The 25,777-nt window shown below is 34.5% G+C and overlaps 2 protein-coding genes across 3 annotated transcripts; one reads left to right on the top strand and one right to left on the bottom strand.

Moving 5' to 3' along the window:
- Positions 1-46: 46 nt before the first annotated feature.
- Positions 47-15,473, top strand: LOC121379255 (tetratricopeptide repeat protein 30A-like). The gene is made up of 16 exons (XM_041507777.1): positions 47-163; positions 1,691-1,756; positions 2,398-2,607; positions 3,820-3,876; positions 4,226-4,294; positions 5,151-5,322; positions 5,893-6,021; positions 6,537-6,739; positions 7,369-7,434; positions 7,948-8,067; positions 8,488-8,564; positions 9,231-9,441; positions 10,078-10,149; positions 10,642-10,745; positions 11,228-11,436; positions 14,146-15,473. The coding sequence occupies exons 1-16, from the start codon at positions 110-112 to the stop codon at positions 14,268-14,270; spliced, it is 1,944 nt and encodes a 647-aa protein (XP_041363711.1). The 5' UTR covers positions 47-109; the 3' UTR covers positions 14,271-15,473.
- A 1,837-nt stretch (positions 15,474-17,310) lies between these two features.
- Positions 17,311-25,165, bottom strand: LOC121378894. Of its 2 annotated transcripts, none has more exons than XM_041507256.1 (5): positions 25,047-25,165; positions 22,388-22,423; positions 21,636-21,782; positions 20,490-20,638; positions 17,311-19,726 (listed from the first exon to the last, which is right to left on the bottom strand). In XM_041507256.1, exons 1-5 carry the CDS (start codon positions 25,135-25,137, stop codon positions 19,622-19,624), a joined length of 528 nt encoding a protein of 175 aa, XP_041363190.1. In that variant the 5' UTR covers positions 25,138-25,165; the 3' UTR covers positions 17,311-19,621. The 2 variants fall into 2 exon arrangements, with proteins under 2 accessions (XP_041363190.1, XP_041363191.1); XM_041507257.1 differs by having other exon boundaries at positions 25,059-25,165.
- Positions 25,166-25,777: the final 612 nt, after the last annotated feature.

Raw genomic sequence — 25,777 nt, 5'->3', positions numbered from 1 at the left:
TAACTATATTAACTCAAAGGCAATAGTGCGTAACAAACAACGTGTTAGGTACATGGCATTCCATTGACAACAAACAGTTTAGCAACTTACTCCACCACTGGAATTAAAAATGACACATTTACAATTAAAAGAAGGAGAGTATACGTCCACAATTTATGGACATGTAAGTTGATTAAAAGTAAAAATTATATTTTGGAATATTTTTATGTTTTAAAATGATTAATAAATGAATACAATCATACTGTCAGTGACTTAGCGGGTAAGTTAGCCTAAGCCTTAGGCTAAAGTCGACGACAGTCACTTTTCGCACCCTTGTTTTGGCTTCGTACACAATAAATATAGCATATCTTACCGTAATTTCACTTGAAATCAATTTTTTAATCACAAGATTTTCTTCAAACACATTCAGATGCATTAGTAATGTTCAAAAAAAAAATTTCAATAGCAAGTTTGCATTGTAATTTTTCAGCATTCTTAAAACGGAAACGTCATGTACCCAGTGTATGGTTATTGTAAGGTGATTCAAAGTGACGTCATTAGAATACTGACATCATTCAAATTCAAAATTAGCTATATTATTACAATGCTTCGCCACATTAAAATAAAAACTGGTATACTAACCTTGACCCCTGTCAAATTTCTATAACAAGCGGACAAAGTTGTTTACAGGTTGGCATTTTGTTATTTTTTATAAGTCTGGACAAAATATTAATTTTAAGTTTCAAAAGATGAAATAAATAAAAAATACCTTTTGTCAAATATATCATATAAAAAAATTACCGTTGGATATGTTTTATTTACTGTGTACGAAGCCAAAACAAGGGTGCGAAAAGTGACTGACGTCGACCTTAGTTCATCAAGATAAATGTCTCCGGCACGATATTTATTATTGTAATGTTTATTACTGTGCCATAAATGAGAGAATGTTAAAAAAAGGACCTTAGATGTTTAGCTTCGTGAACTATCAGTGACTATGATAGGCATCAGTCTTAGATTCCCTAAAGTCGATGACAGTTAGTTTTCGCACCCTTGTTTTGGCTTCGTACATAATAAATATAGCATATCTTACCGTAATTTTATTTGAAATCCATATTTCGTAAAAGGTACAATTTTTTAATCACAAGATTTTCTTCAAACACATTCAGGTGCAGTAGTAATGTTTTAACAAAAAAATTTCAATAGCAATTTTCCATTGTAATTTTTCCAGCATTCTTAAAATGGGAACATCGTGTACCCAGTTTATGGTTATTGTAAAGAGATGCAAAGTGACGTCATTCAAATTCAAAATTAGCTATATTATTACAGTGCTTCACCACATTAAATAAATACTGGTCTACTAACCTTGACCCCTGTCAAATGTCAGTAACAAGCAGACAACACTGTTTACAGGTCGGTATTGTTTTATTTTTCATAATTCTGGACAAAATATTAATTTTAAGTTTTAAAAGATGAAAGAAATAAAAAGTACCTTTTGTCAGATATATCATATCAAAACATTACCATTGGCTATGTTTAATTTACAAAAAGTGACTGTCGTCGGACCTTAAGAATTTTACCCTTTTGAGTTTTGACATTTTATCCTCATTTTTATTAAAGCATATTTCTTTTTAATCTATATACATATTTTAATAGCAAGTTTTATTCACAATACTAAACATAGAAGATATTTAACAATAAAATTTTGTTTCAGATAAAAGATCAACGTTATAAAGAAGCAGTTCAACTTTTGAACAACCAGCTACAAAGCCACCCAAAGGTCAGTTGTACAATAATTCAGAAGGTCTGTTAATACAGTTTTTAACAAGCAACTGATCAGATTTGCATGTGAATCCCTAAATTTGTAATACGTTTAACATGTTAACATCATTAATGTCAACATGATTACATTTAATGAAATAGTTATGCCATTGACCGTATGCTGGGTAAGGTGCTGAGTTCACATCCCATTGCTGGCTTCCTTTTATCTTATCTTCTATCATTAATCACCAACAATTAGCCAGGCCTTCTCGAATTTTTATAAATCTACTAGCTATGGGATCAATGATTTTTAAATTTACTAGCCACAATTAAAAAACCCTGGATATGTCACCTAAAGAGAGAGATATAGTTTAAAAACTCTAACATTGGGGTTGGCTTGGGGGGCAGGATATTCATATTTACAAAATAGACTTAACTGCAACATTTGACCCAAAAAATTCACTTGCCGTCGGGCATGGCAATAGTAGTTATTTACTAGCCCAACACTGAATATCACTAGCCATGGGAGTGGGCCTACCATAATCTAGAAGCCCTGAATTAGCTAGTGTTAACATCTTAACTGAACAGACAGCCATTATAGCCTAGGACAGCATTGTATTTGCATGGAAATAAATTTAAAAAGTATATTTCATTTTACAGTCTCGAGCTGCTTTGTCCCTTCTGGCATACTGTTACTACCAACAACAGGACTTTGTCAATGCATCCGATTGCTACGAACAGCTGACGTTTATGCACCCAGAGGTAGAAGCTTACCGGCTCAACTATGCACAGTCACTGTACAAAGCATGTCTGTATCAAGAGGCCATGAAGGTGGCCTGTCAGATTGATAATCAGGAATATCATGGACAGGTGAGTTGCAGCCTCTGTATCACAGGTGGGTACTGAGCAGTTGCCCGTGCTTACCTCATACTAGCACAACTTCAGATGAAAAGTGGTGAGAGTTTCTGCACTTGTATTTCATCAAGAGAGGGATCCAACTAAAACGGTAAAAGGCTTACCTGAGGTACTTGGAGCATAGGATTGAACTCCCATAGTTTTGGGGATTTTTCTCGTCCCATCCAGAGACTCACAACTGGTTTATCAAAGGTCATATTATGCACTTTTCTTCCTTTTTAGTGTTTCTGCCAGAAGGAAATTTGTGGGTATGGCACTATTGAATTGAATGCAACCACAATCAACAGCAGATATGGGGGCCGGGGGCTTTCCCCAGAAAGAAAATAGGTTAGGTTTAGGGTTAGAGATAAAAAAATCATACAGTAATGATAAAGAGTCATTAATTTTGTCAAAAGGTTAACTTAAAATAATAAAATCTGCAAAGAAATTTGGGTATGGCGCCATACGCGTTTTACCCTCTGGCAGAAACCCTGCTTTTGGGAAATGCATATAAAAGATCTGTTGCTGCTGATGGAAAAGTTTGAGATTCCGATAAGACTATGTCTGAATTACCAAATGTTTGACATCCAATGATTAAACTGCGAATGATTAATAAATCAATCTGCTCTAGTGGTGTTGTTGAACAAGACAAACTTTAATTTAAATTTGAAAATAAAAATCAATGGCTATTTACACAAATCAGAATAAAATACATATGTTCTTGGACATGGTTGCTACCTGAATTCCATTTCTGGCACCAAGGAGTAACTAAGCTTATATTTTAGACTCAAAATCAGGGCTCAAATTTCGGAAGAATGTTTGTTGAATAAAATGTCAACAAATGCACATTCAGACTACAGATACATGTATTTGGTGTCTGATGTTATTACAACCCTTTACCTAATAGCAGAAAGGGATCTTTTATATGCATTTTTATATGTACAGCAACCTCTGATATACCAATTGTAATGCAATAGTTGGGTTGGAAAAATATATTAGGTCCACCAAGGGAAGATAGGTGCTGTGACCCTTCATACCTGGTTAAACAGACCAGCAATTGTTTTGGAGTGATCTGATTTCTACTGGTGTTTTCACTTTGTCATGGATTTGCTGTTTACCTTGTTACTAATCATATGTCAAATCTTATAGCTATCAGTATATCAAAGTATATCATGTATTTACTTCCAGATTACAAAATTACAAGCTGCTATTAAGTATGGAGAAGAGGATCTTCCAGGAGCTAAAGTAAGTTTTATTAACAAATTTCCCTTGTATTGAATTGTACTTTAGGAGTTATTTCCCTTAAACGACTACCGTTACCCATTTTAAAGTTGTGCTGGAAAAAATACAAGTATTTAATTCTAAATGTAATGTAGAGACTTTTTTAAAAGTTTGTTTTATTATTATTGCCTAATACCATGTGGTATATTTAATGATACTTTCCGTTATCGTTTAGATTAGACTTGTAAAATATATTTCAATTTAATATACTGTTTGAAAAAAAAAAGACATTTAGTTTGGATTTTGCCTACAATTATTGTTACAAAAGGCTGAACATAAATTAATAAATGTTTCACCATTGTGATTTTTACAGAGTTTGGTTGAGCAATGTCCTTCAGATGACCCAGACACAGAAAGCAACTTTGGATGTCTTCTATTCAAGGTATAGTTATTGTAGATAGAAAAGAAGAAAAAGGAAATGTTTTTGTAAAAGTTAACCAGTGCAGATCTAGCAATAGTCAGTAAAATGCTGAAGTTGATACACCTAAATGATTATTGAGCTATATGTCCGTGCTATTCAGACTCCAATAGAGCTGTTTTATATGTTAATCTGATTTTGCCTGCTTTTCATCTACAGTGAGACACGTTATATAAAGAAGTCCAAAAACATTAAGTATGTTATTTAGAACAAAGAAAAATTAAATGGTGTACATACACGTATAAGAGATGAAGAACTAACTCTTCACAAAGTGAATTTCTGTGAGGGATAGTGGAGTTTCTGTGATTTATTATAGATGTAAAATCTAGCAGTTATCACATTCAAAACACCCAAGAGAGTGATAGATCATTCCCCGACGTTTAGTCAGAAGAGTAATATTGCAGGAGAATGGCCTTTTAAAATTTGTGAATATTGATTCAGTAATGTTGAGACTTTTTTAGGAGTGAATTTTTCATGCTCTCCCAGTCTTTGCTATTTAACGAGAGTTATCATTCCCCTGAGACTAGTTCAATGAGAGTAGTAATGTTTAGCACCTGTTAGCATGTGAATTAAAATAAGAAAAAAGAAACTACAATAGGATTAAATATCAATACTCAGTATCCGGTATGGTAATAACTTAAATGGCTCCCCATAACCTAAGTTTGAGGAGCAATTAATCACTCCCCTCAAAAGAATTTCATTGTGAGATTTGCCCTCGCCCTTCTCCAAGTTCACATTTTGAGAAGCTAAAGTGCAGGAGCAATAGGTCTCCATCAAAATGATAGCCTGATATAATGGTAATCTTTGTTTCGCTCTGTAGGAGGGTCGTTATGAAGAGGCTTGTCAAAAGTTTTCCACAGCGATGCAAATACTAGGGTATCGGTCGGATATGTCGTATAGCATCGCTCTGTGTCACTACATGATGAAGCAGTACGCGCCAGCCCTGAAACACATCGCAGACATCATAGAGAGGGGGATACGTGAACATCCTGGTGAGTACAAACTCAGTTAAAGACAGTTGGAACTGAATTTATGAAAAAATTATTATTTTTTAGTCGTGTGTAACCTTGTTTTAAATAGCTGCATGTTTTTAATAATTTGCTGTTAGTGCAGTTGTTTAGTCATGAGCACATGTCATATTTTAACAATTACCAGTTACTATTTGTAGAATAAGTATACAATGATCACCGTTCATCTATTTTAATCGTTATATTTGAGGATTATTGCTAAGGGCACCATAAAGGCAAAATAACTAAAAAATCGTTTCTTTTAAAAATGTAATGAATTAATATATTTCATTTATAACACATGCTATAGTTTATACGGGAAACCCACCTGCTGTCACAACATTTAAACTTATTTTAATTGTGATAAGAGTGTAAGAAAAAACCCAACCTACTTCTGTCATACAGTTCTAAAATAGTTTTATTTCCATAGTCAGAACCATAGACATCTGGAACAACTAGTTGCATGTGGTAAGCTAATTGTTGCAGGTTCCTGTTGTCAGAACAACTTTGTTTTGTGTTTTTTATGTATATAAAAATAGCTATCTTTTCTTACAGAGCTGAGTGTTGGCATGACAACGGAAGGAATAGATGTCCGAAGTGTGGGAAATTCACTGACACTTCATGAAACTGCTTTAATTGAAGCCTTTAATTTGAAGGCAGCCATTGAATATCAGCTGCGAAACTGTGAGTGGACTTGGTTGTTCTAAGCTTACTTTGTAGGACAGTTGCAAATTATTCTCAGCTTTGTTGCACTTTTTATTATTCATTACATAGCTATTCAATCTTACTATAGTTATAAAGACATTTTCAAACTGTGTGATAAATTTATCTTGTATTACACATGTGCAATCTTGACCAGAACTTGTAAATGGGGAATTCCCTTTTTATTTTCACTTGAGTTTGCGCCTTTTTGTTACTGACAGTGTATGTGAAGTTCTGTATATTAATTACATGATAAGAATATACCTGTATTTTTATTGGTCCAAAACCAGTCACATGACTGTCCATAGATAGTCATATTGCCGGTAGTTGATCCATCAGGTCTTATTGACAGAAAATATTTAATCAATGAAAATCGGTCTGCTAAAAATTAAATATGCTGTTACAAGAGAAACATCAACCTTTAAAGTGAGTAGTTTGGTGGTATGGATGATTAGACGTATCTTTTGGATGAAGTTCTTCCATTGTTTGTGTTTTAGACGAAGCAGCGTGTGAGGCTTTGACCGACATGCCACCACGGTCGGAGGAGGAACTTGATGCCGTGTCTCTCCACAACCAGGCTCTGATGAACATGGACCAGCAGCCCACACAAGGATTCCAGAAAATGCAGTTCCTGCTTCAGCAGAACCCGTTTCCGCCAGAAACATTCGGAAATCTCTTACTGCTCTACATCAAATACGAGGTACGGCTAACAGGCACTGAATTGTGGGATTTAAAAACAATTTTTTAGGATTATGCTGGAATCTTATAAATTATGTAATACAGATATTTTGGTATTCCATCTTATAATCCTGTGCTTCTGACACAAAATATATGTTTGTAAAAACACAGAATTCTGCTAAATTTGCAGCCTATTTTATATCCGAATACAGTGATAAGTGAACAAAACATATGCCAGATTCTTTTGTTTTATAGTGCAATAAATTGTGGTTGTTAGAATAATTAGTTTTCTTTTTCTTTCTCCCCTCTACCCCCTCTGAAATTATATAGCTTTACAGCACACCTATTAAAAAAACAGTAGTGGACACATCCCATTTTTGGGTCAAAGTGGAAATACCATGTTGTGGTTTCCAGCCCTTAAAAATGTAACAGGCGACTGTTAAAACAAAAGTTGTAATATATGTAATTATGTGAATGTGACTTGTGTTAAAATTAAAACCTGCCAGTAATAATGTACGCAAACTAATAAAACCACAGTTAAGAGCTATCTGTCATACTACCATTGATCTTAAATATTATGTTTTATTTTAAAATTAATATTTTTTAAAGTTTACCAGTAAAGGTTTTAATATATTTTCTTTTTCCTTTCAGTATTATGACTTGGCAGCTGATGTGTTGGCAGAAAATGCTCATTTAACATATAAATATCTCACACCGGTTAGTTTGATTTTCAATATTTGTGAAATTGTTAACTTAAAATAATGAGAAAGATTGTAACAGACATGCTTGTGGTTATTACAATTAAAAAATTTAAAATGTGCTCGTAATCAAAAACCTCTTTTTCACTTTGGATGATTGAAAAATGAAACCCTTTATTGTGTTTTCTAAAGGGAGATTTTGAATTCTCTTATTTATTGTTCATTACTGACCATTGAGTTATTTCTCATTCTATCCAGTGCATCACGACTGTTACATCAATGCCATGGTATGTGCTTTTCTGTATGTGGGTTAATGCATATTAAAAATCCCTTGCTACTAATGGAAAAATGTAGCAGGTTTCCTCTTAAAAAACTATATGTCAAAAATTACCAAATGTTTGACATCCAGTAGCCGATGATAAATAAATCAATGTGCTCTAGTGGTGCCATTGAACAAAACAAACTTTAAATATGATTAATTGTTTTAGATCTTGGATCACTAAATAAAGTTGTTAATAATTGTGTATTGTAGTACCTGTATGACTTCTTGGAAGCAGTGATTACAAGACAGACATCTCCCGAAGAAGCGTATCGAAAGCTGGACGAGATGGCCACAAAACAGACAGAAACACTGAGGAAACTCACTAAACAGGTACACTGTTTATTGTTGTGTACAAAAGCTTCTGTAGGAAAGCTTCTGAAAGTTAGTGAAAATTAAGAACATTCAACTGCTTTTCTTTTGTTCTTTTCTTAATCTTCTATATTTGATTTTTGAATAACTGTGATGCGTTACTAGTGGTCTTTATTTTTAATTTGTTTTGAGTTAGAACCAGTTTTATTGCTTTTATTTATATTGCCTTTCTGAATATTTCTCTTTTCATCAAGTTGTATGTATTAAAAGGATTGTTCAAATTTATATAAAGTTTATTAGCTTATATCTGTAAAAACTGTATTTAATTATGATCTTAATAATAAATAAAAAAAATTTGTTATTTGAACTATTACTTTATTTATATTATGCTGATAATATTCTGTGAGAATTTAGCCAATCATGCTTGTGTTTCTCCTCAAGGTCCAAGAGGCACGACAAAACCATGACGATGATGCTGTCAAGAAAGCTGTCAACGATTACGATGAAGTTTTGGAGAGGTATGTAGTTGTAAGCAGACTTCAATGCTAGATAGCCATGGATGTGATATTTTAGCGAATTTCAGCTCTTTTTGTTTAAAATTATTTTCACAAACTGGATTAGATTTGAAAAATTACCATTATTTAGATATAGCAGAGATTTCAGCTTTTTAAAGGACCATTCGGCATTTATTTTTAAATGGATATCATATTGCTGATTAACAGAGGAATGATACAGCTCAGTAGTAAAGTACTCTTCTAACATGGAGCATAGGATCAATCTCCGTTGTTGGACACAGTGGTTTTTCTAGCCCCAACTAGTGCTCCACAACTGTAATTTCAAAGGTTATTAATGTGGTGTCCCATTGTGGGAAAGATACCTTGCTGCTGTTTGGTAAATTAGCCTATTCCGCATCAGCAGATTTCCTCTCTCACACTCCAGACCAAGCAATACATTTTTAATTTTTTAGCAATTGGAGATGCCCAGTTTATAGCAAATTAAACTGCTGAAGATGGATTACCACCACTCTGGTTTATTATACTTAGCTTAAATAGCCTATACTAAGCAGAACTAATGTTTTTTAAAAAACCTCACTCATCCATCAAACAAATTACACTGACTATGTTTTAAAATAAATAGCCCCCAAAACGTCTGTATACTAACAGTGTTTACTTTAACTGTTACAGATTCATTCCGATCCTGATGCAACAGGCGAAGATTTATTGGGAGATGGAGAACTACCAGCAAGTGGAGAAGATATTCCGCAAGTCCGTCGAGTTCTGCAACGAACACGATGTGTGGAAACTGAATGTCGCCCACGTCCTCTTCATGCAGGAGAACAAGTACAAAGAAGCAACTGGTTTTTACGAGCCCATTGTCAAAAAGAATTACGATGATGTAAGTTGGTGTTCTTTTCATTTCATTTAACCCCACCTCTTAACCTAAGTGCATTTCACCTTCTGCCCACGGAGTCAGTCTTTGCCAGAAAAGGCAATGATCACCCCCACTCCCCTCCACACTCACCTGGAAAGTAGGAGAGCTGCAAATTTTGAATGCATTTAATTTGAGACCTCATATGATCGCTCGCCTGGCATCATTTAAGGAGAGTGGTAAAGAATGGACTGGTCCAGCTATACAAACAACTAATAAACTGGCAAGAATATTTTCGTTTGTGTCTGGGGTAGCAGCATCTGACTGTCTCTGTCTCTTTTTTCTTCCACTTGAGTATTTTGATATATTACCAAGAACATATAAAGATATGAACTTTCTGTCACTTCATTAGTTTCAGAACTTATAAGCCAAATCAGATTATTTTATTATATACTACGTATTTACTTTATTATACATTAAATCAGCTTTCTAAGAAAAGCACATCATCTCATATTTTATGTACTATGTATTTTAAATGACATTCTTAAATTAATTTCTTGTTACAAGCAATGCAACTTTTGTAAAATAATTACCGTACATAAATATATTAAATAATTATGTTGTAACTTTTTAATCTTATTATACCTTTATGTTTTCTTACAGCTTTTAAGTGTCAGTGCGAGTGTGTTGGCCAATCTTTGTGTATCGTACATCATGACGAGTCAAAATGAAGAGGTTAGTATGTATTAAAGAACAACACTCTGGAAATTCAGCTAACAGTTACAGAATATTACATGGTCAGGTCTCTTTTTTTTCATTGGCAATTTGGGAATTTGATTTCCTTAATATTTCCAGAAGTTAAAATTACAGGATTCCATTTAGATTCCTGTAACATCAGTCGGTGGGGAAAAAACATCCCCTCCCCCAACATCTACATACTGCAAATGTACTAGGAGTCTGTGCTATTGCTCATCCCACATTTTGAGACGGATATGTAACATTATGAGATGGAATCCCTCATTTTTACAATTCTGGCAGAATTCTAAAGACAAATCTCCAAATTCAATGCCTGATTGTATAAATCAAGCTTACCCACAAACCCCAGCTGACCAAGATGCCCACTAGAAATTATAGTTTTGTGGCACACTGAAATTCTGGTATAAAGTGTGCACTGCCAGAACACTCGGTTTGGATCTGCTCCTGTAATATTCTACATTTTGTGTTTAGGCTGAAGAACTGATGAGGAAGATAGAGAAGGAAGAAGAGAGAGTTGCCTACCAGGACCCGGACAAAAAGATTTATCATCTGTGTATTGTTAACTTAGTCATAGGGTGAGTTGATGTGTATATGTGTTGTTTGTGGTCTCAGACTAAATCACAATTCATATCACTACTAAAAATACAACTAATATGATTTAAAGTAGCCATATTTCATTTGCTTTCATCCTTAAAATGCTTCATCTATTTTAATGATGTAATTTTCTGTGTGAAATAGATGCCAAACACATGTAAACGTATGGTAGGTATAACTTCTAGTCACAGACGTAAACTTCTGATGAAATTGGCTCCAATTCCTGAAATAAATAAATGTATTTAAAAACATGAGGTTCCAAATTTACTAAACAGCTGTGTATTTAACTAGTTTATGATAAATAAGTGTTTAATCATGTGCACATGTCTTATTTTGTTCATGTTCAAAATTTATTAACATCTAATATATGTGAATGATGATCACTTTTTGTAAATTAACTTATAAAAATTTAGTTATCATCCACGCCACAAATATTTTTTTAATAAATAATACTTTTTTTCAGAACCTTGTACTGTGCAAAAGGCAACTACGAGTTTGGCATTTCACGAGTGATCAAAAGTCTTGAGCCGTACAACAAGAAACTGGGAACAGACACATGGTTCTATGCGAAGCGGAACTTCCTGTCTCTGATAGAGAATATGTCCAAACACATGATCATGATCAGAGACGCCGTGGTTCAGGAGTGCATTCAGTTCCTCGAGTGCTGTGAATGTAAATATTGTACCTTCCATTCTGGGCCCCGTTCCATGAAATGATCTTAGTCCTAAGTTCGCCGTAACTGCACAGACAACATATGCACTTAAGGTGATCTTAGTGCTAAGATCGCTTTGTGGAACGGCGCCCAGTACTGTAATGGCTTATTGTTAATGCAAGGGATAGCATGGGAATTGATCAGTTAAATACCCCAACAAAATCAGTGTTTGACAAATGTTTGACAAAGTTAATAGCATTCACAGAAGCTTTACCTAGTTCCCTATGTACAGTGAAACCCCTCAATACCGGACATCCATGGGACCAAGTAAAATGTCCGGTTTTCAGAGGTGTCCGGTTTTCAGGGGTCTGCCTGGACGGAAATACCTTCCGTTGTCCATAAAATAGGGAAAGTGTTATAGTGTTTTAAAACAAGAACAACAAGAATATGTTGAAAAATTGTGCATTTATGAACATTTAGAAAAATAAAAACATCCATGGGAGTAATATTGAGAAAAAAAATACATTAAAAAGTCCACAAATTGTCAGTCAATCGATAAATCAGCCTACGTTGAGAAACGTATCCATCGATGTCTGTTGTCTTTCACATCTGTGTTTAACAATGGTTGCCTGCGTTAAACTTTCTAATTCCTGTACATGCAATAGGAAACGTTCACCTTTCTGTATTGCAAAGTCCTTTAAAATCTGAAGCATGTTCAACACGTCAGGATAGCTGAGATCGTTTCCCGGAACAGATACATCTTGTTCGGATTCGTTGTCGCTTCCGTCATTGGGTATTTCGTCCCCATGGAAGTTGGCCACTAGTTCTCTCTCCCACTCATTTGTGCAGTCTTCAATCGGCACATCATTGTCGAAGCTGGTCAAGATGTCAGTGTCCACGTTGGCAGTGACGAGTTCGCGTGCTAGTCGTGATAACGGAATGTTGTCGTCGTCATCGTCTTCAAGCACCGATTCGTTGGTCGGCGAGAAACCAGCGACGGAGAAACACTTGGTGATCGTCCTCGGCTTCGTTTCGTTCCAAGCCCGTGCAATCCAGTGAATAGCGTCCAAACCCGAACTCTGCTAATGTTAACCATAATTACAACACAATCAATGTGTTTACAGTAGTTAACTCCATACCAAAGCTTGCGATCAGTCCTTTTAATTGTTTATTGTCAAGTTGCTAATCTTGCCTGCTGAGCGGTACCTGTACTGTATGCAGCGGTGATTACACTGATAACAGCGATCTCGAGCATGCGCATATTGCACTAGCCATCGGTGTTCACAGACAGGTGGGCGCCATATTGATTGGTATCGGTTTGATCGTCCGGTTTTCATGGGTCCGAATTGTTTGTCCGGTGTTCAGTTTAGAGGGGTTTCCGGTTTAGAGGGGTAAAATATAGTGTTAAAAGATGTGTAAATCATGGGACCGTGGAAAACGCCCGGTTTTGAGGGGATTCCGGTTTAGAGGGGTTTCACTGTATTACAATTAAGAATTTCCCATAACCCAGACCAAAAATTCACTAGTTGGGACAGAGGGCTAGTGAATTGGTCAAACTATTACAAAATGTTACTCAGAAATATTGGCATAGCCAGGTTTTTATATTGTGGGTGTCGGGACCACAATGAGTCAAGTTATGGAGCGACAAGCTCATATAGCAGGGAGGTGTGATTGGGGGATGGCTATAGGCCCTCATGTCTCGCTCTTTGCTATGCCAGTGCTTAAAAATATATGCATTTATTTTGTCTAGAAAGATATTTAATTCAACCAGCTATACATTAGTTATATCCTACTTGTTATCAATATTTTAGTGTATATTTGAATTATGGCTATGTAATGATAAATTGATGGGGTGGGGGTCATGATCTAGCTCAGTCATAGAATCAAACCCTGTTGGTGGACACATTCTCTGACTCGGAGTTTCCCTGTCCCAACGAGTGCTTCATGATTGGTATATCAAAAGTCATGGTATGTGCTCTCATGTTTGTGGGAAAGTGCATATAAAAGATCCCTTGCTGCTAAAGGAAAAAAAATCACATTGATGTATTTATCTCTGTTTGACACCCAATAGCTAATATCTATTTTTTTGCTGGGGTGTCGTTAAATATTCATTAATTTTTTCATTAATTTGTAAAGAAAAAATGTTGCGGCCTTTCTCAAAAACTCTCAAAGTTATCAAATGTTTGACATCCAGTAGCTGATTAATAAGCTCTTGTGGTGTCATTTAACAAAACCTTTAAATATATAAATTGAAAAGAAATAAACACAATTGCTTATGGTATTGAGTTTATATTTGCAATCATTGCAACTCTTTTTTTTTAATAGGTTACAACTACGATCTTGTGTTTAGCTGTTTTAGCTTCTTCAGATTTTGGCATTACCATAAATCATGAAATTAATACATCCAAATATTATCGAGTTGGGTTAGGGTGGGTACTTTTTTAATAAATAAATTCATCTTATATGTGCTGGCCTGTCTGTGGAAAAATGAACATGAAAGATTCCTCAATGGTATAAGAAAAATATAGAATGTCTCATCTAAGACTGTTTTAGAATTATCAGATGTTTAACAACCAATAGCTGATGACTAATTAATTAGTGGTCTCTAATGGTGTCTTTAAATAAGCCAACTTTTAACGTTTTATAAATACATACATTTTGTTGTTTGTTAAATTAAATCATCATATAAGGTACGCTATTACTAAATAAAGGATGTGTTTACTTTGCAGTATATGGCCGAGATGTGAAGGCAATTATAGAACAACCTCTGGAAGAAGAACCGATGCATCCTGGGAGAAACACAGTGGCATACGAAGCTCGCTTACTGAAAAGTCTTCTTCTTCAACTCAACTGAAATCCATCTATTCACAACTCTGACATTTTTGTTAACTTCAGTTTTTGGGGGGAAAAATTAAGTAGACTGTCAAGAATATGTTAAAACAAAGAAAACACAAAAAGACTTAATTTAGAATCCTTTTTGAAGAGGTTGTTTTGAGTGTTAAGATTCATTTGCTATAAGATTGTTCTTTCAAAAAGAAAATTTGGCTAATGTAAGGAGAAACCTAATTTTATTTAATCATTTGATAAAGAACATCAATATTAGGGCATCCACGATTTCAAAATATCAGAGTTGAGTACTCGAGGGTCAAACTCGACCAGGACTCGAGTACCCGACACTTACACTAGATGATAATGAGACTAAGGAATAAAGTAAAATAGTATTATGTATCTTCATTCCAGCGCTGAACATGGATGCCAGATTATGTCATTGTATTACATTCCACACATTCGACTTATGTTGCCCTTACATAGCCCTGTAATGTAACTGGTGGCACACATGGCAAAATGACAAAAAGACGTAAAAATATAAAATGAGTGCTCTTCCTTGCACAGGTTCTAGAGTCCTATGAACGGACTCGAGTCTTGCTATACTCCGCCCGTGGCAGAGTACTTGTGGAGACCCGAATCTATACCAATACTTCCTTGTACTCCGATGAAAGTAGGAGCTGTAACTGTTTGTCAACATGTGATTGTGTCCAATTATTGACTCAGTATATGTAGACTTTTCTTTATTTTGGAACGACAAAAAGTGGTCTGTATTATATATACAAAATTATTGTTTACATTTCTCATCAGACAAGCTACAGTTTCTGTGTTTGTAAAGTGTATATTCACTTCTGGGGTACCATTAAGAAAAAGTATTCTTTATGAAAAACAACTTTATTCTTCTTGAGTACAAGTCTAGGAATTATCAAAACTGGTTTTACATAATTGTTAGGAAAGTAAGATCTTAATAAACTGTGTCAGAATCTTTGTATAGCTTCAGTTTGTTAATTTTCTGATGATTGTTAAGCTTAAACATTTGAAATACTATTCCGTCCTATTTTGTGATCTCACATTTGTTCAACCCACGAACAGCTGTATATGTGTTATAAAACAAATCTTATCAGATGCATCAGAAATGCTGTTGGGAGAATAACATCACATCTTGTTACTTTATTGTTTTTTAGTGTTTGTACATTTATGTATAAAATAAATATTTATTTACATAATCGAATATTGTGAACTCGTATTTGGTCTTTTTTGTTATTATTTTTGGAAATGCCAAAAAACTTAAGTTTTTATCTTCAGTTGGATATTTTTCTAGACCTGTTTGCATCAAACTTTTATCATTTTGTTGCATTTGATATTGCATACATGAAAACTTAATTTAGTGGCAGAATGTTTCTCAGAAGTAGAGTGTTTTCCTGTGGAACAATAGGTCAATAATCTCTGTGGGTTTTCCCATCCCAGCTAGTGCTCCATGACTGGTACCATCAAAGGCTGTGGTATGTGTTGTCCTGTCTAAGAAGTACATACAAAATTCCATTGCTGGTTTTTGTAAGGAATAGCCTGAGGTGGCATCAGACTCCTTTCTCTCGACCAAGTGTCAAAAGAATCCGATATTACACACCAGAGCCAGATTTTAAAATGCGTTGAGGTGTTATTGAATAAATTCCTTTCTTTTTGCAATTTACTCGTTCAAATTAGTTTCAATGTCTTCTATGTCAAAGACCATGGTATATGCTACCCTGCCTGTAACAATTTGCATGCAATATTTTTTTCCCCTTCTTTTTGTAGTACTGCATTTACCTTTTGCTAAGATACCTAACGACCACTGATAAAAGATGTAGTGGAGTTAAGAGACGACTCGTAAAAAAGTGAAACTTGCCAAATATAATTATTTATCTTGAATCGAAAGCCAAAACAGACTTTAAACCAAATAATAACAAAATATTCAAATGGTCTTTTTGAAATATTTAAAAAAACCCCAAACATTTGCCATGCTACATCCAGAAGCGAACTACAGACCCCAAAATTAAAGAAATATACTGTGGGAAAAAAAAAGAAGTTTGTATAGATATAGCGTTGTTGACATGGAGCAGCCAGTGGTTTGTCTTTAAATACCGGCCTCGGTGGTGCAGTGGTTAAGCCATCGGACTACAGGCGGGTAGGTACAGGGTTCGCAGCCCAGTACCGGCTCCAACCCAGAGCGAGTTCTTAAGAGCTCAATGGGTAGGTGTAAGGCCACTACACCCTCTTCTCTTTCACTAACCACTAACAACTAACCCACTGTCCTGGACAGGCAGCCCAGACAGCTGAGGTGTGTGCCCAGACCAACATGCTTGAACATTAATTGGATATAAGCACAAAAATAAGTTGAAATGTCTTTTAATTATCACATGTCTGTGTGTTATTAGAATATGTTACCAAACTAACGAAACTTGTTCTTATCAATGGGTGTTAGAAAAGTTAGTTTTTTTAATGTATCTAGTATAACTACAATAAATATAACAAAATAGTAGGCTTTTTTTATTTATTAGAAAGTACCACAGCAGTTTTAATTAAAAAAACATAAATACATTTATATCACAGCAATTTCTTGATATTGCAATACTCTAACACATGTAGATAATATATACACAGACATTTAAAACAAAACAAATCTATGTATTTCAATAAACCCCTATAAATACAGATAATATATCAATATCACTATGTACTCACAAGTTCACAACATCTTTATGCATATGTATGACAACAGGTAATAAATAAACTTTATCTCAACAATTTGTTTAAAATATTAGTAAAAAAATAAAAATCATAAATACTGGAATAACCAACAGTTAATGCAAGTTACAACATCAATTATGCAGTACTGAGCAGAAACCCAGTTATTTTCTAACAAAACATAATTTATTTCATGAAATTATTTTGCCAAATTAAAATAAAATTCTCCAATTATTTTTTAAATTCGCGAGTGGCAGAGCTAGCCCTAAAAACTGGCATATCAAAGGCTATGGTATGTGCTATCCTGTCTCGGATGGTGCATAAAAAAGATCCCTTACTACAAATGGAAAAATTAACGGGTTTCCTCTCTAAGACTGTCAAATTTACCAAATATTTGACATGCAATAGATGAGCTGATGTTTAATAAATCAATGTGCTCTCGTGGTGCCGTTAAACAAAACAAACTCAAGTTTTATGTCTCAACTTCCTCTTGTCATATGTGATCTAGCTCAGTCATAGGATCAAGTGCTTCTCCATTTTTACTTGTCCCATCTGAAATGTAATTACCCTAACACATTATTTTTGCTGAAAGAGTCAAATAATATTTAAGTAGTTTCTCTCCGGAAACAAAACATATTCAGATATAGGTCAGTGTCAAATCCTTAAATAAATTATCATTTTGTTAATATATTGTGATTTTTAGTGGACTTGAACAGTCGGACACATTAAATAAATTTACTTGTCCTACACCCCAAACCATTTGTTAAAGACAAGTCTAATGTAAGTGCATCTACAGAATATCGAAGAGTGTCAAGTCACAAAGAGAAACTTACTATGATTCAATAGTAAAAAATATACTGACAGGGTTTCTGCCCGAGGGTATGGAGGGTAAAATTACATACCTCAAAATGTTGCTATATCTAATGGACATTATATATATAATGGATATATCTTTATAATTTTTAAACAAATTATAGCATGAGAACGGCTGTTTAATATTTTGCAAAGTGTATGTAATACAGTATCTCAATTTCAAAAAATTTCAAACCCATAACCACGTAGTACGGGCACTAATGCAGTTAGGGTCTGGTTTGTTTTTAAGTACCCTCAAATTATTTTCTGGCAGAAAGCCCAACTACAGACTGCAGTTTTAAGGACTTTCTTAAATTTAATTTTCCATTACATAAGCCTATACTTATCTCATTATGGTTGATCTCATTCTTTAACAGATGCATGTCTACCCACTTATGCATGTCTACCCACTTGTTAAAACCACAAGCTAGGTTTTACTAATGCTTCCATCTACACACATTTTCAATCATATGCCCATGAATTTTTTAATTTTTTTATATCGCATATTGCACCTATTTAATAATTAATTTTGTGATCTCAGATTATAGTTCTAGCAATATAAAAATGTTACACAAGAAGAAAAAACTAAAACAAAACAAAATATGTTAACAGTCTGTGATAAACAAAAAAAATTCATAATGTGCATTACATGTAAATGTTTTTAGTTTTTTGGTAAAACTCCAATAAAAAGAATATAATTACAAGTATTGTAAACCAACTAATCCCTCTCAGTGTCATATTTTCTGTGAGTAAAGTCTGCATCAATCTAATAAGGCCATCAATGAAAATGTAATAACAATTCAATCTGCATACAACGCAAAATTTGATTGGCTAATCAAATCAATTTGCACCACGAAAACGAACATTAATGAGTCAGAAATTTTGGGGATTCCCCAAAAGCCTATTCAAATATTCATGTTACTTCTCACTGCTTAGTAGAACATAATTATTTTTAAAATATCACCTTTGAAATATTTCAGAAGCAAAATGTGTGTTCTTGTAAATGTAATGACCTAAATGCTGTTTATTAAGGGTTTATTTAACGTGTGTGATGACAACAGGAATGCCAAAATATATGGCGACTCCGCTGAATGATGAATCTTCGCAATGTACACATTATTAAGCACCAGTCGTGGTGATGAGTATTCAGAATAAGTGACATCGGTAATAATTGTTAGCATTGTCACTGTTAAAACAATTTAAAAAACTTTTTTTTTTAAATTAGGAGCAACAGTTATGTTACATGTAACACCACTTTCCGTGTAATAAAACTGTTTCTCCTATTTTTCAAAACTATTTTTACTAAAAACATATTTTAATTTGCTAGCACTAAAACTATTCTATAAGGTGGATGACTTGAAACACGACAGTAGTAAAAGGATTCTGTTCTTTCCAAAAAATTATTTACACAAATAATTTATTTTAAAAAATATACTATGTTGTATTTGACCATTTGTGGACATTAATGCTGGTTTTACAGCCACAAATATCTATTTTACTGTTCCTGCTTTGCATTGCTAGTAAAACTCAATTTTACCAGCATTAATGTCTGCAAATGATCAATTACAACACAGTTGTACTCTAATCTAACCTACTAAGAAATGAATAGGTCAGTTACGTAGGTCAATATAAATATTTTTGAATATTATAATTAAAACAGCACAAAGAAAAAAGAATTTTGAAAATGTGTGAGAAATGCTTAAATCTCCATATCAGTATCGGTGTAAATGTTACACGAGTAAGTCTCCGTGGTTACAGGTTGGTCTGAGGTATAGTATAACAGCGTATGTGTCAGATCTTCTGCTACAAATCTTCTTTAGACTCTTTCACCGGATTAGAAATTTTGATATTGTCACCTGGTTTCACCTCAAACTGGTTCGTGCCTCTGTCTATAAACACACGACTATCCTGAAACAAAAAGATGTACTGATTTTAAAGATAAGACTTAAGAGAATGATACATGCTTGTTAATTTGTATACCGTAGTCGATATTTAGTAATTTCTCAATGGGACATAATTTTTTTTTTTTAACATTCAATTTTGCAATATGCCCAATTTTAAAAGTAAGTTTTATGTTATAGTCAAATTTGATCCTTGATAAACAACATAATACAAGTGGTCACACACACACACACCCCTTCCCAAAATAATACATTACTTGCATCCCTCCATCCCATGTTGGAATGTGAATTTATACATTACTGACTCCTCCAGTCAATGGCATCTTCCAACGCCTATGATATGGAGCGAAAACATTGGTTCCACCAAGAAGAATCGACCCTACTACCTATCACACCTCAGGTGAGCTCTCTACCACTGAGCTACATCCGATATTACAATGTTTGAAAGCAAAGCGGACTGAGAGATAAAAACATGTTTGGGTTTGTTTAATGACACCACTAGAGCACATTGATTCATTAATCATCGGCTATTGGATGCCAGACATTTGGTAATTTTGACATATAGTCATCAGAGGAAACCTGCTACATTTTTTCTAATACAGCAAGGGATCTTTTATATGCACTTTCCCCACAGACAGGACAGCACATACCACTGCCTTTGATATACCAGTCGTGGTGCACTGGCTGGAATGAGAAATAGCCCAATGAACCACTGACGGGGGTCGAACGAGAGATTAAATTAATTGCGTGATTATTGTAAAACAACGTACTGCATTCTGTGCATTCATCTCTGGACTCACTCCTGGACAAGCCTTGGTGAGATCGATACAGATCTGCTGAACCAGCTCCATGTAACTGGGGCGGTCGTGTCGAACATAATGACCAATCAGAAGTGGTTCAATGATATCACTATGGCCATCTGAAATGACAAAAAGTCAAATATGGTTCCATTAAAAAAAATGCCCTTTTTCTCAATTTTATTTTGTCAGAATCAGAACTAATTGAACTGTTTGGTTATAAATGCAATGTTGAATGGGGGGTCAAACTCTCATAATTATGGTGTAAAAACAGAGTTCATCCCTGCATCTGGAAGTGAATGCCATATCATGTAGTGTGTTGCCCCATCTACTCAGGTTTAATGAGAGTTGCTTCCCTTTTCAAACCCCCTCAAAGTATAGTGGTAATATTTCAAATTCATGTTGGCGAACGTTGGGTCTTTTTTAGCAGAAAGTCATCATAGGAGCTACTCTTTTCTCCTAAAGCAGAAAGGTGAATATTGCTTTTTTCTGGTTTAATTGCTACAAAGGCAAATGTTAAAACAATAGTAGTGAGATACATTAAGATGTGAATCACCAAGTGTTTGATTAAGAATATGGCAAATCAAAATACATCGTACCTGTAAACAATAATGTTTGTTTTTTAATAAATTGATAAAATTTCCATGACAGGAGTTAATAATGCCATAATAACACAACCGTCAAATGAATATTTAATTCTACTTTGGTACATTTGATTTTCTTAACCTCTGGCCTATATATATAGATAGTTATTTCAACACATAATCACAGCCGACGCACCCATTGAAGAAAAAAAGATGTTTGTTTTGTTTAACGACACCACTAGAGCACATTGATTTATTAATCATTGGCTATTGGATGTCAAACATATGGTCATTTTGACACTGTCATAGAGACGAAACCCGCTACATTTTTCGATTAGTAGCAAGGGATCTTTTTATATGCACCATCCCACAGACAGAATAGCACATACAACAGCATTTGATATACCAGTCATGGTGCACTGGCGGGAACGAGAAATAGTCCAATGGGCCCATAGAAGGGGATTGATCCCAGACTGACAGCTCATCAATTGAGCGCTTTACCACTGCACCCCGTGTGGAAAAGAATGCAACTTACCCAGCAAGTATTCACACGACTTCACCAGTAAATCTGGAGAGAAATCAGCTGAGGTAAAACTCTCTTCGATACACACGCCTCCCAGCGCTTCCACAACCCGCACATCCATGAAGTCTGCAGATGGCACAGACAGAATCCTTTCCAAAGCTACAATTGAATGAATGAATGAATGAATGAATGAACAAATGAACAAATGAACAAACGAACAAACAAATGAACGAACGAATTAACGAACGAACGAACGAATGAACTATCAAGTGATTTGGTGAGTGGATGCATGGAAGGCAAGATGGATGGATGGGCAAAATACTGGATATTGGATGTCAACATAATAAACATTTTGTCATCCAGTTAATCAAAGGCACTGTCACAGGACAGATGACCTGAATGGATCAACAAAACTGTACATCAAAATAAATGCATATATACATTTAATTTGTCCCCCAAAATATGTTATTCAACTAGCTACATAACTGTTATATCACACCTGTTGTCAATATTTTGGAATAATTGAATTGTGGCTATGTAGCACTGCAATGAACATTCATAGATGCAACTATAAACCAAGTTACAATGAAAAACTTATCAAAACATAAACGTTTTAATTTTAAACTTCAACACAAAGGTTCATGCGGTTGCCACTAGAAAAGTAATACCTATATTTCACCTTTTTATTAGCAAAGGTAAGACAAAAACCCACAATACACTAAGATCCTTTAAAAAACTTTCAAACTTTCATAGTCCATGCTTACCTTTCACCATGTATTCACATCCCATGCAGTACACTTCTGAAAAAAAAAGAGAAAAATATTTCAGTAAGATCTAGTGTTCATCAATGACCAGGGTGTCAATATAATCTACCCAGGATTTTATTAATGAAATTATATTATGGGTGAACCAGTTTCGGTGAGCATAAGCATTCGGTTCTAAAGCATATCAATATTTATAAACAGACAGTTGTTATCGAAATAGCTACATTTTTATTAGTATTTCTATGCTTCAAATGAGCACTAAACTAGCCACTATGTAGTAAAGTTTACCTCACATGCGTCAAAAACTGTAACATGCCTCAACAGTAAATATTGTTAAATACGTAACCTGTTTCAGTGAGTAAAACGTTTAGTGGTATAGCTTACAGCTAAAACTTTCAAACGAAAACCTTTTCAGTGTTTTATCAAAACATTTACTGGTATGCAAGACATCAGGGGAATTGTTATATTTGTTTTCCTAAAATGTTGTCTGTTAACATTGGTTCTAGAGGACTCCCATTTCGTAATTTGCCTTAAAATAGTTTAAATAAATTATTATAAGTTGAGCAAATGAATGTTTATAATGGTAAAATTTGTTCGTAAAAATATATAAGCTGCATTCTGAGTTTTAATAAATAAACAGACATCCAGAAAAAGATTTATGTTAAAACATATATTATAAGGACCATATATTTTCGGCAAGTATCTGTAAAGAGAGTTTTACCAGCAGACGACGTGGCAACCACGTGATTTCAATAACAAGATAGCAGTACAGTTGAGAACAGACAACAAAAATAAAATTAAAATTAAGTTTTTTTTCAAATTAGTCTTTGAAAATCATAGAAAAAAGGTATTAAGAATTGTGACATGAATGGGTTAAGTTCAATCTTGCTTTCTTTTTTTGTGTTAACCTTATTTTTACTAACATTTCTGTGAATGTGACAGACATTTGTTTAACTTTCCCTTTGCAAAAGTCAACAATGTCAGAAATCTTCAAATGCATATACTGTTGTGCACAAACAGGTCCCTCACTGAAACAGGTCAACGGATGATACTTTTTCTGTTGTATCAAATCGATTTGGAGCTACTATAAACACAAGCATGATCAATACATATATATATATATATATGAAGAGTTCTAGCGCAAAACGTGATATAAACCATTTTCTTTCTAGTTTTTAGTTAAAGCCATTATTGTATGTCAGTAAGGGCTAATCGTAGGCCCACTGATTTGCTGCAAAACGTGATTGATTCTTATGAAATTGTATCGGGTAAATCCCTTTTTTTAAATTACCAAAACGCAATATACGCCAATTAAAAAACCCATTTTTACTAAAAATGAAAAATGGACATATCGCGTTTTGCACCTGAACTCTTCAGGGCTAATCGTAGGCCCGATGATTTGCTGCAAAAAATCCTTATGAAATTGTATTGGGTAAATTCCGTTTAAAAAAAAAATCAAAACGCAATATACGCCAATTAAAAAACCCATTTTTACTGAAAAAATTGATATATTGCGTTTTGCGCCTGAACTCTTCATATATAAACTAAGAACTTGAACAAAAAAAAGTTGTTTGTTTTGTTTAACAACACCACTAGTAGTAGAGCACATTGATTAATTAATCATCGGCTATTTATATGCTTCTTTCCCACAGACAGGAAAGCACATACCATGGCCTTTGACCACTGGTTGAAACAAGAAAAGACCAATCAGTTGAACAGATTTACTGAGGTGGTTCGATCCTGCAACGCAAGCACCTCAGGTAAGTGCTCAACCGAGTGAACTACATTGCGCGCGCCCCCCGCCCCTGAACCAAAAAAATCTCAGTTCTAACAAAAACGCTAAATCATTCAGTGGCACCGTCCTAATAAGACTAAGACGTTCTATCAAAATAAACGTTCAGAAAGTTGAGAAACGTCAGAAAACATCAAACGTAAACACCATCTATTGTCCGAACCAAATTGTTAACAACTACGAAAAATTACTCTCCTACCTTTAATTGCCGTTAGATTTCCTCCAAATTTTGTCCAGACACAAATCTTGAAAAAACCATTACAATGACACAGATTCCACATACCAGATGATAACCATGTCACCTATATCAACTTCGCTGAGAGCGCATAGGGAAAAAAAGCATGTAATTTTGTATCAGCTGCCATTTTGACTTTTTATGGAATATTCTTCAAGAGGGGTGAAAGGATAGGACTTAATCTAACAACGTCATAACATGTTATGATATAAAAGCAAACGTGATGACATCATATTTTTTTATTTTATATTATTATTATTATTTTAATGATACCACTAGAGATCATCGATTTCATATTAATTGTGTCACATACTTTGGAGCCTTTCAACCCTTTTGAAGAGTATTCCATAAACAAGCAACATGGCAGACGGCAGAAAACTGCATGTATTTTTCCCTATGCAATCTCAGCAAAGACAATATCGGCTACATCGTTGCAGTCTCGTGTGTGGAATCTGTATATTTGTAGTGTTTTTTTTTGCGATTTGTGTCTGGACAAACTTTGGAGGAAATCTAACGGCAATTAAAGGTAGGAGAGTAATTTTTCGTAGTTGTTAACAATTTGGTTCGGACAATAAATCTAAGCCTGTATAAGAAAACTGACAAAACAAATGTTCATTGCTTTAAATAAGAACCTTTGGTAACACCTTTTGGAGGTAAACTTTCAATTTTAGCGTTTGATAAATGAACAGTGGCTATCACAATAAGAGGAATGACGGTAAACATCACTGCACAAAATTCGTAGCGTCCTTCGTCCCGGAAATGTTGTCAAGTGCTCTAAGGGACATAACTCTAACCAGTTGTACGACAGAAAAGGAATGTTCCTTAGAGGTTGCATTGTACCAAAGAAGAAAGTTCCGTGTCAAAGTTCGCGGTACAAATATTTGTGGAGAAAAAAATCCAGCAGCTCTGGTTGGTTGTAAGGTGTGAAATTGATTATTTGTGCAAATATATATATATTTTTAATCCATTTCTAATAAATAAATACACTTTTATTTGTTTTACAGTTGTTATGCAGTATAGGAGAAGCCATGTGTTTAGGGAAGTGACGTCACGTATCAGCATGCGCGCGCATCTGGTAGGCAGAAGTCTATCATAATGGCCATTAGTAACAAAGCGAACTAGCGTAGCGTGAATAGCAAAGAATGGCCAACACGTGCTTAAATTACCGCTTGTAGCACGGGAACGCTATTCTACATAGCTCCTGTATGGAGGAGATACATGTACTCTTTCCACCCATAAAATTTGACGATTGACCGAGTTCAAAACTATAGCAAACTTCCTTTTTTTTTCTTTTTCTTTTCACCTGAATAAATATTTTTAGTCCATGTATTTTTAAAGCGTCTGGTCCATATTTCAAGTAAAG

The sequence above is a fragment of the Gigantopelta aegis genome, chromosome 8, assembly GCF_016097555.1.
Source record: "Gigantopelta aegis isolate Gae_Host chromosome 8, Gae_host_genome, whole genome shotgun sequence".
NCBI lineage: Eukaryota > Metazoa > Mollusca > Gastropoda > Neomphalida > Peltospiridae > Gigantopelta > Gigantopelta aegis.
The sequence above is the reverse complement of the archived record's forward strand: the minus strand, read 5'-3'. Positions and strand labels throughout refer to the sequence as shown.

What these genes read in the sequence shown, in the direction of transcription:
- LOC121379255 (XM_041507777.1), top strand. Translation starts at nt 110, where the DNA reads ATGACACATTTACAATTAAAAGAAGGAGAGTATACGTCCACAATTTAT. An exon ending in TCAAAAAGAATTACGATGAT is followed by an intron (nt 9,442 to 10,077) that starts GTAAGTTGGTGT and finishes GTTTTCTTACAG; the next exon opens with CTTTTAAGTGTCAGTGCGAG. An exon ending in GTTCCTCGAGTGCTGTGAAT is followed by an intron (nt 11,437 to 14,145) that starts GTAAATATTGTA and finishes TTTACTTTGCAG; the next exon opens with TATATGGCCGAGATGTGAAG.
- LOC121378894 (XM_041507256.1), bottom strand. Translation starts at nt 25,137, where the DNA reads ATGTTTACCGTCATTCCTCTTATTGTGATAGCCACTGTTCATTTATCA. An exon ending in TCCAAAAGGTGTTACCAAAG is followed by an intron (nt 22,424 to 25,046) that starts GTTCTTATTTAA and finishes TTTTTTTTTCAG; the next exon opens with AAGTGTACTGCATGGGATGT. An exon ending in GTCGTGTGAATACTTGCTGG is followed by an intron (nt 20,639 to 21,635) that starts GTAAGTTGCATT and finishes TTGTCATTTCAG; the next exon opens with ATGGCCATAGTGATATCATT.